The 16,024-nt window shown below is 41.8% G+C and overlaps 1 protein-coding gene across 2 annotated transcripts; it reads right to left on the bottom strand.

Moving 5' to 3' along the window:
- Window positions 1-4,669: 4,669 nt before the first annotated feature.
- Window positions 4,670-14,758, bottom strand: rag1 (recombination activating 1). 2 transcript variants are annotated; one of them, XM_038808256.1, is made up of 3 exons: window positions 14,495-14,758; window positions 6,132-11,417; window positions 4,670-5,144 (listed from the first exon to the last, which is right to left on the bottom strand). In XM_038808256.1, the coding sequence occupies exon 2, from the start codon at window positions 11,402-11,404 to the stop codon at window positions 8,192-8,194; it is 3,213 nt and encodes a 1,070-aa protein (XP_038664184.1). In that variant the 5' UTR covers window positions 11,405-11,417; window positions 14,495-14,758; the 3' UTR covers window positions 4,670-5,144; window positions 6,132-8,191. The 2 variants fall into 2 exon arrangements, with proteins under 2 accessions (XP_038664184.1, XP_038664185.1); XM_038808257.1 differs by lacking the exon at window positions 14,495-14,758 and having other exon boundaries at window positions 6,132-11,527.
- Between the last annotated feature and the right edge of the window lie 1,266 nt (window positions 14,759-16,024).

The following is a 16,024-nucleotide window of genomic DNA, read 5'->3' as shown; positions in this document are numbered from 1 at the left end:
AAATGTTCCCCTGCTGAAACCTCAACCACCTGTCCAGACTCTTTCCCCAATACCTGAACCAGTACTGCCCCTTCCCTAGTTGGACTATCTACATATTGCATCAAGAAGCCTTCCTGGATAGACCTTACAAACTCTGCCCCATCCAAGCCCCTAGCACTAAGCGAGTCCCAGTCAATATAGGGGAAATAAAAATTATCTACCACAACAACACTGTTACTTTTGTATCTATCCAAAATCTCTCTACCTATCTGCTCCTCTATCTTTTGTTGGCAGTTGGGGGACCTGTAATAAACGTCCAACATTATGATTGCCCCCTTCCTGCTCCTGAGCTCCACCCAGATTGCCTCATTGTATGAGCCCTCCCTCAGTATGGCTATAATATTCTCCTTAACCAGTAATGGATGATGCTATTAAATCTGCATCTGCCACGCTCAGTGCATTCCAAATCCTAATCACGCATTTCAGAAAAATGTTCTCAGAATTAATCATAAAATGGTTACAGCACAGAAAGAGGCTATTCAGCCCATCATATCTGTGCAAGCTCTCTGAAGAGCAATTTACCCAGTGTCACTCTCCTGCCTTCTCCCTGCAGCCCTGCACATTCTTCCTTTTCAGATTCTCTCTTGAATCAATTTCCTTTTGAACGCCTTGATTGAATCTTCCTCCACCGCGTTCACAGGCAGTGCATTCCAGATCCTAACCACTCGCTGTATAAAAAGGATTTTCCTCACATTGGCCAACTTTGTCTACGTCATGCACTGCAGGAAAGGATGTCCCGAAACGTGGTACATTGGCGAGACCATGCAGACGCTGCGACAACGAATGAACGGACATTGCGTGACAATCACCAGGCAGGAATGTTCCCTTCCAGTTGGGGAACACTTCAGCAGTCAAGGGCATTCAGCCTCTGATCTCCAGGTAAGCGTTCTCCAAGACGGCCTTCAGGACACGCGACAACGCAGAATCGCTGAGCAGAAACTTATAGCCAAGTTCTGCACACATGAGTACGGCCTCAACTGGGACCTTGGATTCATGTCGTATTACATTCATCCCCCAGCATCTGGCCTGGGCTTGCAAAATCCTACCAACTATCCTGGCTTGAGACAATTCACACCTCTTTAACCTGGGGTTACCCCTATTTCTGGATCTGTAAAGACTTAATTACCTGCAAATGCTCGCATTCAAAGCATTGTCTGGCATCTTTGACTTTGTCTATATATATGTTTCTGTAACATACCTCTTCATTTACCTGAGGAAGGAGCAGTGCTCTGAAAGCTAGTGTTTGAAACAAACCTGTTGGATTTTAACCTGGTGTTGTAAGACTTCTTACTTTCCTCACATTGTCATTGTTTCTTTTACCAATTACCTTAAATCTGTACCTTCTGGTTTTCGATCCTTCCACCATTGGGATGTTTCTCCCTGTCCACCCTATCCAGACCCCTCATGATTTTGACATTCTATCAAATCTCCTCTCAGTCTTAAGTACAGATTTGGGGACCTTTGTACCTCTTTAAGACAGGAACAGAATCAGCAGCAAAGCTTTGTTGTGAATCGGCTTCATTGAGACAAAGTCAGGACAAGTTTATTAAGTTCTCAGATCAATAGGGGGTGGCGAGGACGGTGTCAAGGGTGGTGGGATCCAGGGTCAAGCCAGGATGGGGACTCGCGATCTTTGGGGTTGGGGTAGAGCCGGGAGTGCAGGAGGCGAAAGAGGCCGGTGTGCTGGCCTTTGCGTCCCTAGTAGCCCGGCGAAGGATTTTGCTACAGTGGAAGGACGCGAGGCCCCCAAGCGTGGAGACCTGGATCAATGACATGGCGGGCTTCATTAAGCTTGAGAAGGTTAAATTCGCCCTGAGAGGATCGGTGCAAGGGTTCTTTAAACGGTGGCAACCTTTCCTCGACTTTCTGGCTCAACGATAAGGTACTGGGACAGTAGCAGCAGCAACCCGGGGGGGGGGGGGGGGGGGGGGGGCGTTGATTATGTTGGCTTATTTTATTTAAATTTGATTTATTTAATTTTAATTTATGGTTAAGTTCTCTTGTTGGGGGGGGGGTGGTGGGGGGAGTGTGATACATGTGATGTTACGGTATGGGGGGAATTGTGGGTGTTATGGGGCTGTTGGTTGCATATTACTGCTTTTTGCTATACTTGTTGTTATATTTTTATATTTTCTGTAAAAAATTCCAATAAAAATTATTTTTTTTTAAAAAGTTCTCAGATGAACCATGTCAACAATCTTGGGCGGTGATTTACAGTTTAATGTGTTATACGTCCATGTCAAGATCTGGGTGGTAGAGCACACTAATGGTTTCTGCCTGTTTCTCTCTCCTTGTCTCTTGTCTTGTTTTGTTCTTGTCTCTGGATGGTCCATCACTCCACTGTGACGACACCGAACTCAGGGCATCATTTATCCTGGCTGGTATCCAGTTAATCCCTTCCTCACCTCAATCATCTTCAACCTCGTATGTGAGGACTCTTTCTTTGGCCAATCAAGTATAGTTAATGTGTCTGTTGCTAACCACTTTTAATTTGTAATGGCCTTTGTATCTCAATGTGTTCATACCCTGTGGTTCCTTATCTGGTAGAGAAATATATCACATTCCATTCTCACACAAAAGATAGTTTTGAGTCTTGTAGATTTTTATTGTGAGTAAGGTCTTGACACGTACTTCACATGAACTTCCGGAATCTATCTTCCCTGGCCCCGCTACCTTGACCTCTTTATTGTGATCCATTTACTGTGACCCGCCACATTGACCCCTTTACTGTGACTCTTCCACCTTGACCCCTCTAACTTGACCCCTCTACCTTGACTCCTCTACCTTGACCCTTCTACCTTGACCCCTCTACCTTGACTCCTCTACCTTGACCCTTCTACCTTGACCCCTCTGCCCTCACCCTGTGTTTTTCCACATCAGGTCTAATAAAGACAATTCTAAGTAAATTACAAGGTTAGATTTTAGTTTCTAATAATGTAGTTAGATTTTAATAATTAGTATTCTTGTTTGTAACGAAATAATCTTGCACTTCATTTCTCCAAGGATAACAGCCCGAGCTTCTCCAATCTGTCTTCATAATTGAAGTTCCTCATCCCAGGAAACATTCTCATGAATCTTTTCTGACCCCTCTCCAATACCTTCACATCTTTCCTAAAGTATGGCGACCAGAGCTGAACACAATTCTCCAGTTGAGCTTGAACCACTGTTTTATACAACATAACGTCCTTGCCCTTGTACTCTCTGCCTCTATTAATAAAGCCCAGGACAATGCATACTTTATTTAACCACACTCTCAACCTAACCGACCACCTTCAATCACTTATGCACTATACACACAGAGGTCCTCCTGTTCCTGCACCCACTTTTGAATTGTACCTTTTGTTTTATATTATTTCTCTGTCAATTCTTCCTACCAAAATGAGTCACTCCACACTTCTCCGCGTTCAATTTCCAAGGGCAGCATAGGAAAAGATGAAAAAAAGGAGAAAATGGAAGAAAATCAATACTGAAATGCAGACACTAGAATAATGAGTAAAGAAGACAGTCAAGGAAGACACAAAAACAATGGTTATAAGAGCAGTGTGATATGTTGGAAGAATTGGACTGGCCGGATCTTCCGGCCCCGCCTATAGTTATCCCCCCATCCACCCAACCCCCGCTGCAAACACCACACAGGCACCTTGGGGCAATTTGCAGAGAGTGCAAACAACGGGAAATCCCATTGACAGCGGCGGGACTGGCAGATCCCACCGCCAGTCAATGGCAAGCCACCTCTGCTGCCACAAATCACACTGCGGGCGGGCGGGCATGGAAAACCTCACCCAATGTGCGCACAAACAAGAGAGGTTAGTGATGCTCAGCATAAAGGACTGAAAACAACCGCAATAGAGAATGAAGGAGGTGTTTCATTAATAAACCCTGGATGAAATAAGGAAAAGATGGAAGGAGAATATTGAAGAGCTTTGTGCATAAAAATGTAAAGGCTCAAATGATTGAGCTGGAAGAGGAGAGAGATGTTGACATTCATTTCACTGGACCAGAAGCACTAGGAGGTGAGATAAGAGCAGCAATAAGTGAGATAATTGTGGGCCACTTAAATGTGTAAATAAGGGTCCTCTACTGGTGCCAGGACACTAAATGTACAATTCAGCACCAATTGGGTGGAGCATGGGTCATGTACACCCTATATAGTTATTGTGCAGAATAGCCCAAGGTTCTTAAATCAGTTCCTCAAAAACTGGGCAAGGCAATTTTGAGTTTTTGTGTTTTGGGAGTAGGATTGCTTTTTGTAGAGCCACAGGAAAACAGTGATCCATTCACAATTTCCTGATCCTCTTCCTCCTTTCCCAAGCCGTTGCTGCCTCAGCTTAGGGCCCGAATGTTTTCCTTGCCTCCCAGATCCCGCGAATTGCCCCAAGGCGCCTGTGCAGTGTTTGCAACTCAGCAATGGCACCAAGTGAGGAGCAGAGATGAAATGGTTTGAACTGCATTTGGAACCATCCTGCAGAATGATTGTCCACAGGCTTCACACCAGTTTTTGGTGAAAGTCAAATTTCTCAGCCAAAATTAAAACAAATGTAGAGCATTACCTCACCAGGGTAAACTATAATTGAACGGAATGAACATAAGTAGAAAACTCTGTAAATTACAAATTATGTGCAACAAAATGTTTTGAAGTTATAGATCTTTATTTTTTTTAAACTACACAAAAGTAGACAATGAAACAATCAGTATTGTCAGAGTATATCCTGATGCTTAACATTAAGGGACAGCTTTTAAATGAACAGAATTCATTAAATACCAATTGAATCAATCAATATTGCAAACTGGTTTAGTCCTGGTTCACTGAAAGCACAATTTTTTTCAACATCAAAATTTACTTCATGTGCAGAAAACCCCTTGAAAATGCATCAGATTACAGTAAAAATTTGATATTACAATACGATAAGCAACTAGCTTGCAAATAGACAATTCTGCAACCCTGATTTGAGTTCCACATGTGATCAATAAAAAAAAAAATCACTGAAGCATAAGAATCATTTACTTGAACAAAACTAAAGATTAAGTCTGCTATAAAATGCAAACCATTCTCCTATCGATCTATTATCTAATAATAATCTTTTATTGTCACATGAATGAAGTTACTGTGAAAAGCCCCTAATCGTCACATTCTGGCAACTGTTCGGGTAAGTCGGCTAGATGTGACTCCATACCCACAACACCCAGACCAATGTGGTTGATTCTTAACCCTCCCTCTGAACAGGTCCAGTCGGCCACTCGGTTCAAGGACAATTAGGGATGGACAATAAATGCTGCCCTTGCCAGTGACACCCATATCCGGTGAAGAAAAATCAAGCATTTGACCATCCTATACTAGATAATCCTCAATCACAATTCAAAGCTGGATGAATAGAAATTTGACACACCATTAATTATACTTTCATTTGTTTGCCAACAGCGTGTATCATATTGCTTCTAAACATCCATCCCTATTTGGTTTTGCCACTACTGGTAAACGCACAATGGCAGCAGGAGTTAGAGTTGTTTCTTGTTAAAGAGAAAGCTACCTTGCAAAAGTGGTTTCCAACCGACTTGGTAATGGACAAGGTGCTGCCCATTCATTGGAACCTTGTGTATTAACACTTAGCTCTGGACAGAACAAAACCAAGTACAACATTAACCTCATGCGGAAAAATGAATATGATGCATTAGAGTGTGTTTCCCCAGTATTCTGATGAATAATCAGATCTTGGAATAACGCCAGTCCAGTGACACTGCGACTTTTCAATTTTATTACTTTATATTTCAAAGTTGGAAAATAAATAACAGCCAAAGTTTTAAAAGCTCCTTACTCCTTCATCCATGAAGCAATTAGCACTATTTCGTCACTGCTCCAGGGTCCAGGTTCGATTCCAGGCTTGGATCACTGTCTGTGCGGAGTCTGCACGTTCTCCCTGTGACTGCGTGGGTGTCCTCCGGGTGCTCCGGTTTCCTCCCACAAGTCCCGAAAGACGTGCTGTTAGGTAATTTGGACATTCTGAATTCTCCCTCCGTATACCCGCACAGGCGCCGGAATGTGGCGAATAGGGACTTTTCACAGTAACTTCATTGCAGTATTAATGTAAGCCTACTTGTGACAATAAAGATTATTATATATATCGCCAAGCTTTCATTGTGTCTCTGCAGAAAACCGATAAAAGGTCATCTCAAGCTTCAATAACTAGAAACTTTGTCACCAAAAGAAAAGTATTAATTGTTTTTTTTTAAATGACAATGGCCCCATGGTTACAATGTAATAGACACGTAAAATGTGACAAAATGTTCACATTTAATACATGGGTTCCACCAGCGATATATATACCCTGTATATCAATAATCCTCGCAGCTCTCCCATAAGGTTGCTTTTACATTACCATCTGACCTTTAAATTGTGACATCTGACTTGGATACGGGAACTATGATCAGAATGAAGTGTGATTCATACAAGAAATAAATGATAAATTGTAAAAAAAAGTAATTTATCGAAACAAATGGGAATTAATATGTTTAAGCCCATTTCAAGGAAAGCAAGGAAATGAAATTAGCTCCCAGGTCTCATCTGATTCACGATGGGAAGCTGTCAGTGTTGTTCATGCTTCCACATCTCGCACAATTAGAGGGATCAATTGCAAAGCTAAGTCCCGGGAGAAAGGTTAAACTACAGGGAAAAGGTCTCCAGTGGAGTTGTAGGAATATTACTGCTCCAGCTGGATCCCCAGGATGTCTTTTTAAAAACAACATTTTAAATACCTTTGGAGGATGTAGTGGTGGCTGAAAAGTCTTGAATAAGGCAGACATTAACCATTCATTTTTCAAAGGGGTCCTTTAGAGGCATTAGGTCCCTAACTTGCACAATCGAGCAGGATTCCTAAAAGAAAATGGTCTCCATGAAGTTAGCAGTCAGATCAGTGCCTGTACAAATGCAAACTTTATGCCTGTTTAATGCCCAAATAACTAATGCAACACATACCAATTTGAAATGTTTTACATATAGTTTATTCTTCCAATAAATGTTAATTTGCTTTAAGAAGCATTTGCACAATTTCTTGATGTATTTATTGCTACCAAGTAAAAATGCCTAACCATTGGGAGGCTACTGTATGTACAGTAAGAGGATAAATCATATAAAACGAAGGCAAGCTAATAATTCCCAATGTACAAAAAATGTTTCCTGCCAAAACAGAAAATATCTTCCAACTGATTTCACAAATAAGTTTCTAAAAATATAAAATCCAAAAAAAACCAGCATTTGAGCTGAGGATCTCTCTAAGAACAATTAACTTCTAGTTAAGGAAAGCGCAGCAACTATGCCTCTTCAGCTTAATGACTGTGCAAAGCTGCCTTCTTACAGCTGGATGTGGTGTGGAGCAGGATTAACGATGCTCCTATCCTCACAAAACAGTCAATCTTCTGGCCTGGCTAAACGAGCGACATAGACAACCCAGTCGTAATTATCAATGAATCAAATCAAATTAATTGATACCATATAGGAGCGGAGTAACTTATTCCAAACCTCACTGTAAAAAAAAAAGACTTCTGTGAAGTAGCATTGGAATCACTTGCTTCTGTTTACCTACCAGTCTAATTTTAAAAATAATTTTATATTTAATCTTCGGCATTACTGCAGTATTTGCCAAAATAAATCAATAGATAGCTGGATGGGAATATAGAAAATCAGTGCAAAGATTGAGTGATGTGCATCAATTGGAACTGAGCATCATCAACATTCCCCTTTCCATATTAAACCCGCTTTTAAAAAGTTTGAACTCAGAAAATATTAACCACTCCTTCATTTGGTAAAATGTTAATATTACTATCTTACCCACGTTTCTTTCGTGTTTAAGTGCCAAATCTAACCAACATTTCTGATTTTTGTGAATATCTAACATGTTCCTAATATTATAGAAAGGTTCACTTACTTGTGAACACTTTTTATTCGGGCTATTGTCAACACATATATTTGTCACTGAGCCGCCCAACACCGCACTGACCATAGTCTTTCAACAACAGTGTTGGAACCTTTTCACCAACATCAACTTTGCATACCAAGTTTGACGATGATTAGCTCAACTACCCACATTGTACAGACTGTTCACAGTCTCCAGTAGGTCAAAGATACTTAGAACCCAATTTCAGATCCAATAAATTCAGCTTAAAAATTAAAGGAATCATCTTGAGCTATTGTATCATCTTCAGCTATTGTATCATCTTCAGGTATTGGACCATCAGGTATTGTATTACTTTGTGCTATTGTATTACCCTGGCTGATCATTGCATCTGGAACAGGTGCATTTCTAAACTTTAACATATTGCTCACATCCATGAATCTCTGTAAATATTTTGACGTGTACAGCCAATGATGCTTCAGGATATCTTCCAGTTCATAACTTTTGGACTGCCTTGCGTTCATCTTCCTAAAACGCCGAAAAAGTTTGTTGCCTGATTCATTGCCTTCACTCGCCCATGCGCCTATGGAACCATCTCTCTCAATGAGCTCAGGGACGTGAGCCAAAGTCTTGTGCAGGTAGTTGGTGATCTTCCGTTCATACCTGTACTTGAACTCTGTACGAAGCAGTTCTGCAAATCGCTGGGAATTAAAGCTGTACTGACAAAGAAGATCTGGGCATTCCCTTGCTGGAAATGTGCAGCGCCACACTGGTTTCATGAGTAGATAAAGGTGCATTAACTCTCTGAGAATCTCTCTCCTTTCTTCAGATGGAATCAATTCACACACGGCTTCTACCGTCTCTTTTGTCATTAGTTTTCTTGCAAAGTTTCCATTTAATCTCATGATGGGTTTCAAGTTCATCTTTTGTCTTAACTGTTTATCGAGCATTACTTGCCACCTTTTTCTTTCCTCTTTAGGCAATTTGGGATTTTTGTATAGCTCCCCAATCTCACCTTGGAAAAGTTTGTAGAATTCTGTCGCATTTCCAATGTCACAATGCAAGGCATCTATGGAGGGCTGAGTTTCTATGAAGGGTTTTGCTGAAATCCCTTTCACCCTATCACGTAACTCATCGGCTGTCTCGTTATATGGATTTGAACGCCAGATTTCATAGCGTTCCAAGTTCTCTTCATGGTTCCTTGTTACGGAATGAAGAACCATGTTCTCTGAGGCCGCACTTCGCGTGGAATCACAAAGCGTGCAGACATAGATGGAACCTGAGGCTTCAAGGCCCTCCACCTCCCGTACAAGCTTCTCATCGTATCCCGTGCCTCGAAAGATAAACTGGAAAGATCGGTGCAAATCTCCAATTTCCAGTATTAAATCGCTGGTCTTCATTGCTTCTCTTTCCGCAATTACTGGGCCCAGTATGGCTGTCAGCGTTTCATGGTCAGATTCATCCGCCAACATCAGGCAAAGTGGTTTGCAGCACAACTCCGAATTTGGCTTTAGCTCTTCAAAGACCTTCACTTTTTCATCGTTTTCATTCATCACACTTATACTCATGATGGTAAAGGAATACCTCACGGCCTTCTCCGGAACTGCTGGACCGCATCCGTGTTTTTCACTGACATCCCCCATTCCGTCGCAAGATTCCTTGATGACAACAGTAAATGGTCCACTCACAAACTCATCGACATTTTGGCATTTTAAACCTTCCAAAATATCGTCCTCCATCTCCTTCACAGCTGAAGCCAGCGCCACATCATACCTAAACCGTCTCGAAATGACGTCCATTGGGTAATCATCAACGCACGGGGCCCAGCCACTCAGGCCATCTATTATTCCCACTTCTGTGTTCGTGGAGACATTTGTTAGAGGAGGTTGCCATTCAAATGAATAATAACCCGGCAATAACATCTTCTCTGCATTTCGGAGTGCGTGCAATGGCTGGAAGATTTGCTTCCCAGTGATAGCTTTGACTGTCTTATACATTTTATGATACTGACTGCAACTGAGAAATGTATTAATTCTAATGGCAAGGCAGACTGCTGGCTTCAGTTCTGATCCCCGACCCTGCATGACAGCTTCAAGCTCATCTGCTTGCCTGTGCTCGTTCCCAGCTCTAAGTGCCAGCAACAATAGAGTGAGGCATACCGACTTCACATCGCCGCCTTCCTCTTGGTCTGCAAAGGACTTCACCTGAAGTTTGAGATCTCGCAGACGGTGTTTTTGCGCTCGTCGGGTTAAAGAGAGCAAATGCTGTCTTGGTCGACCACCCTTGTTCACCGGCGAGTAAGCGTGCTTCACTCTTCTTTCTTTGTGGTCCAGGGCATGGGTAGAATATTCACCGAGCCTCACCTCTACTTCGCAGTCTGTCACTGGACATCTTAAAACCAGGGAATTCAGGACATTTATAAAGGATTTAATTGGGCTTCGGAAATCTGCAGGGCCACAAGGAAACCTACAAACCGGGCAATACTTGCCCAGGACGGCGGTACATTTGAGGATACATGTTCGACAGAAAAGGTGCCTGCAGGGTGTTTGTACAGGGTCAGCAAGTAAGTGCTCACAAACCTGACAGGACACTGACTGGATGAAATTGTTGGGATAATCAAGTACGAGGAGTTTGGAATTTAGGTGGATCTTCTTGCAGTTGACAATCTTTTTAGCCAACAAAATACTTGTGCTATTTATTTGATCTTTCCTTTTAATGACCCTTGGTCTGATTGGAGGGTCAATTGCTACTTTGGGCTTCTTTGTGACTGGTGGATTTCGCCTGAAGCCTTTTCGTTTGCAAGTCCTCCTTGAAAAATTGCAAATGCTGCAAAGATTGGAATGTGGCTTCCACTCCACGATTGTGGTGATGGGAAAGAAGGCATCTTCATTTGTCGTGTTGTTGATAGTCTGAATGACAACCCGCCAGCAGTTGTAGCAAAAGTGGGTGGGCTGTCTGGCTTCTGTATCTGTCTTGACGTCAATTCTAAAAGCGTTACGAATGAGCTCCGGCCAAAAACAGTCACCATGTCCCATTTTCCTCAGCACCTCTTGTGTGACACCATCCACAGGGCCACTAACTGGGTATTTCATGTCATAGCTGGTGGTGTTGAAAGAAGCGCCACATATACGACAAAGGTTTTGTAACCGTAATATATGTTCCTCCAAAGATTTTGCCTCCGTTTGGGTAAATTCACAGAACTTGTTTTTTGGTGGGTTGGCCTCTAAAGGCATGTGTTCCAGGAACTTTTCTTCCAAAGTCTTCTTATCCAGAGGCAGTGTTTCCAAAGACACAGCTCCCACTGGTTTGGTTTGAGAGATTGAGGACTGCCGCAAGTGGCCATTGGCTGGTGCAACAGTCTCTGCCTCATAAAGTTTTTCCATTGAAAGTATGGTTTCCTTTTTGAAATTTCTGAAAGACGTGATTTCTGCATGGCGAAAACTGCCAGGTATCATTTGCAGAGGCATCTCCATTTCCATTGAAGGTTGGCACCTAGCAGAGATATAAAAAGTGATTATTGATTAAAACATGATTACAATTCAGTACCTCCGTGAGTGACATAGCTTTATATTCAATGTCAATGTACAACTGCCAAATTCTAATCATTCATTATTCAGAGAGCTCCATTTTGCAACACAAATGTTGAGATTTTGATTCCGTTCAATAAAAGTCCATTACATCCAATATCAATGGGCTAAAGTTAAACTGACCTGTCTGGTGGGAATCTGGCAGGGTCGAGTAAGCTACTTACTTCACACTAAATAAAGAATGAATTTGGGCAGGGAATAAGACAGACAACCAACCCCTTTACCCACTGGGTGGGTTAGATTAAAGTTAAGCCGACCATCTTTGATGATGAAAAGCATATATTTTAACCAAGGCAGAAAAAAATAGAAGAATATTGCCAATTAATATCAGGTTATTATTTAAGATTCTCATGATTCCACAGTTCACGTTTTCTTATTCAGAAATACTTTTTATTTGTTTATTAAAATATTTTTTTCAATTAAGGGGCAATTTAGCGGGGCCAATCCACCTACCCTGCACATCTTTTTGGGTTGTGGGGGCGGGGAGACTATGCAAACTCCACACGGACTGCGACCCGGGGCTGGGATCGAACCCGGGTCCTTGGCTCACAAGGGAGCAGTGCTAACCACTGCACCACTGCGCCACACCACTTATTTATAAATACATAGAAATAGATAAAAGTTACAACACGACAACAGACCTAACCAATCTGTATTTATTTTCACATGACCAAATAGTTTCAACCAATTTCAGTATCTGAGAATACAAAGCAGAACTGGCTGCAATCACTTAGCGCAAACGGAACAGACATCACTACCGCCTATTTTAATCAATGATCTTTTATCAGTGGTATATGCGGACAATATAAATGATATGTTACACAAAAGAGGCTCCTGCTGACTTGAATGTTCAACAAAAGTACGAAAACCAAAGGTTTGTGGAAATTAATCTTAAATTGACACAAAATGTCAGTTGTCAGACTGAGGTAAAATATTTCCCCTCAGGTTAGGGTGACTTCAAATTTGGAAGAACAATATCAATTTGAAGTCTCTCCCATTATCCCTGAGATCTTTTCATGATTAAAGACACAGAATCTTATTCTTTAGTAATAATAATGTGGGCGGCACCAAGGCACAGCGGTTAGCACTGCTGCCTCGCAGTGCCAGGGAACCTCGGGTGACTGTCTATGTGGAGTTCGTACGTTCTCCCCGTGTCTGTGTGGGGTTCCTCCAGGTGCTCAGATTTCCTCCCACAATCTAAAGATGTGCAGGTTAGGTGGATTGGCCATGCTAAATTGCCCATTAGGGTGGGGTTGCAGGAATATGGGGGGGGAGATTGGGCCTAGGTAAGGGAGTCTTTCAAAGGGTTGGTGCAGACTCAATGGGCCCAATGGCCTTCTTCTGCACTCTAGGATTCTAACTAATACACTTCATTTATGTATATTTTGATTCCTATTCCGTGCCTATACGAGTCTTATGTTGTCTGCAATGTGTCAATTTTTTCATGTGAATTTATATCTTGTGAAAGTAGACAAATGATGCCACCATGATTGAATGGCAGAGTAGACTCGATGGGCCGAATGGTCTACTTTCACGCTCCTATGGTCTTATGGTCTCACACTCAAGGAAACGTTGCTTGAGATTAATAAGAGTCATTGATAAAACAGCAGATTCTGCTCAGATATTAACCAGCTTACTGAACGAGAAAGGTTATTAGGAGGGGTTATTGGGTTGCGGGGATAGGGTGGAAGTGAGGGCTTAAGTGGGTCGGTGCAGACTCGATGGGCCAAATGGCCTCCTCCTGCACTGTATGTTCTATGTTCTAAAAGCTTTCAGATGATACAGTTGAACAACCTGGGCTGACAGAACCAGTAGAGCACAGCTTAATTTTTTTAATGCTCTTCATAACACTTGACCTAATGAAACCAAAGAACAAAGGTCCTGCAGTGATCATTTTTGAACACATATTTGGCATTTTCCAGGCCCGGTAACAGATAATGTCGGTTATTACAATTTTTCCTGTTTTTTTAAAATTACTCACATTCAAAACTTTCACAACCAAATCCAATCACTTGTTTAGAGGTTAATGGGGATGGGCTTGTTAAAAACTTAATACACCAAAAACAAACATATCTCACTAATGTTAATACTAAAGTACATTCATACTATCGCATAAGAAATCTCAGTAGAAGTGAGTGTTGGGGAAGGCGGGGATGTAGCCGCAATGTTGCTTGGACCCAAAATCCAGCAGTCCAAACTAAGCTCTGAGGACATGGGTTCAAATCCCACCACGGCAGCTGATGGAATTTAAATTCAATTCAGAAATCTGGAATATAAAGCCAGTCTCAAACTATCACTGACTGTTATAAAATGAAAACAAAATCCCATCTGGTTCACTAATGTCCTTTGGGGAAGGAAATCTGCCATCCATACCCGGTCTGACCAACACGTGACTCCAGACCCGCGGCAATGTGACTGACTATTAAATGCCTTTTAAAATGGCCCATCAAGGTATCGAGTGCACGGGTATTTAGGGATGGGCAATAAACACTGGTGGTGCCCACATCTCATGAAAAAAATTTAAAAAACAAATTGAGTGGAGAACAAACTGATTGTTTTCTCCACAAAATAATAATCTGAGGTAAATTCTAAGCAAATTAATCCCCACTGTTCCATAAAAATGATCAATTTTGCAGCTTCTATGAGGTGTTTCACACCATCTCTCCATAATCTAACTTAGTGCTCCTTCAAATGTAAAATCTAATAAAACCACAATATCACTTTATGTCCAGCACAACAGGTAAAAAAGCTGCTGCCAATTAAAGGACTTGAAAATAACCTTTATGATGCATATTTATCTACCATCACTTACCTCAAAACATTTAAATTAAAAAAACTTTAAAATATAAAATCAATTAAAACAACGCGATGTTTCTTGCTCAACTTATTATTTCTCCATTTAATCGCATACATTATGCTTATCTCATATAACAAACGCAAGATCTACAGGCGCATTCGACTATACAGGATTGATAAACTTACAGGACCAATGTTACAAAGCTCCGAAAGTAGCTCCACACTTTAAACCAGTCATTGTACAACAAGCATTGACAGCAGTGGCAGTCTCTATGTTTGACCCCCCTCTCTCACAGAATGTGTTTTTTCAGAGAGGCTCCCATCTGTTCCAAACCATGAGGTTGACTGCAAAATAACAGGAACTCTCTCTACCTCTTCTGTTGCTACCCCTGCAGCAGCTGGTGCGGTGGCCTGCCGCTGTCACAGATCACCCCGAAATCAAGAATCACACTGAACCACAACTCCTCGACAGGAATGTTACTCTGTGCGGCATTCTCTCCGTTATTCAATTAGCGATGCTTCATGTAGCTTTCGCAATCTTGATTGTCATTTTACAATTTAATCTTATTTAAGTTCTTCATTTTTTTCTTTTTCATTACTTTCTTCTATTATGTGTCTAATCTAATTGATGAATATATCTTGACTGTTAGATTTTATCATTGATATTTATCACCCATTGCTTTAATAGAATCTCCATAGTGCAGAAGGAGGCCATTCGGTCCATCGAGTCTGCACTGATCCTTGGAAAGAGTACCCTACCTAGGCCCACGCCCCAACCCTATCTCCATAACTCAGTAAACCTCACCAAATCTTTTGGACACTAAGGGACAATTTACCATGGCCAATCAACCGCTTCTCTGGACTGTGGGAGGAAACCGGAGCAGCTGGAGGAAATCCATGCAGACACAGGGAAAAAGTCCAAACTCCACACAGACAGTCACCCGAGGCTGGAATTGAATCCAGGTCCCTGGCACTGTGAGGCAGCAGTGCTAACTTTTGAATGAATTACCCTCCACCACCAGTAAACCTTCTTTTCATTTACCAGGGTTCTCTATCTCCTTTGGTTGTAATGATGTGGAGATGCCGGCGTTGGACTGGGTGGGCTCAGTAAGAAGTCTTACAACACCAGGTTAAAGTCCAACAGGTTTATTGGGAATCATGAGCTTTCAGAGCGTAGCTCCTTCATCACTCACCTCACTCGCTCCGAAAGCTAGTGATTCCAAATAAACCTGTTGGACTTTAACCTGGTGTTGTCATACCTCTTACTGTCCTTTGGTTGTAGACATGTAAGATACTGCCATCTTGTGGGTTGCTTTAGCTTCGCAGTGTTTCTCAATACGGAGAGGTGTATTTACAATAAATCCCATTTAAACGATGAATGCCCATTTCGATTGAACAGATAAGGATGAAGATTTTTAAACCAATTCCTGACTTGTTCTAGTTGTGCATTTGTTAAAAAAAAGTGCCTTTTATATTAGTCTTATTTTTAATATTATTGGCAAAGACTGCAGTCCAAAACTCACACATCACAGCAGTACGGGCAACACGGTGGCACAGTGATTAGCACTGCTGCCTCATAACTCCAGGGACCCGCGTTCAATTCCGACCTTAGGTGACTGTGTGTGGAATTTGCACTTTCCCTCCGTGTCCGCGTGGGTTTCCTCCGGGTGCTCAGGTTTCCTCCCACAGTCCAAAGATGTGCAGGTTAGGTGGGTT

The sequence above is a fragment of the Scyliorhinus canicula genome, chromosome 9, assembly GCF_902713615.1.
Source record: "Scyliorhinus canicula chromosome 9, sScyCan1.1, whole genome shotgun sequence".
Taxonomy (NCBI): Eukaryota; Metazoa; Chordata; class Chondrichthyes; order Carcharhiniformes; family Scyliorhinidae; genus Scyliorhinus; species Scyliorhinus canicula.
This window is presented reverse-complemented; position numbering and strand designations above follow the sequence as displayed.

Coding starts and splice junctions, on each gene's coding strand:
- rag1 (XM_038808256.1), bottom strand. CDS start 11,404: ATGGAAATGGAGATGCCTCTGCAAATGATACCTGGCAGTTTTCGCCAT.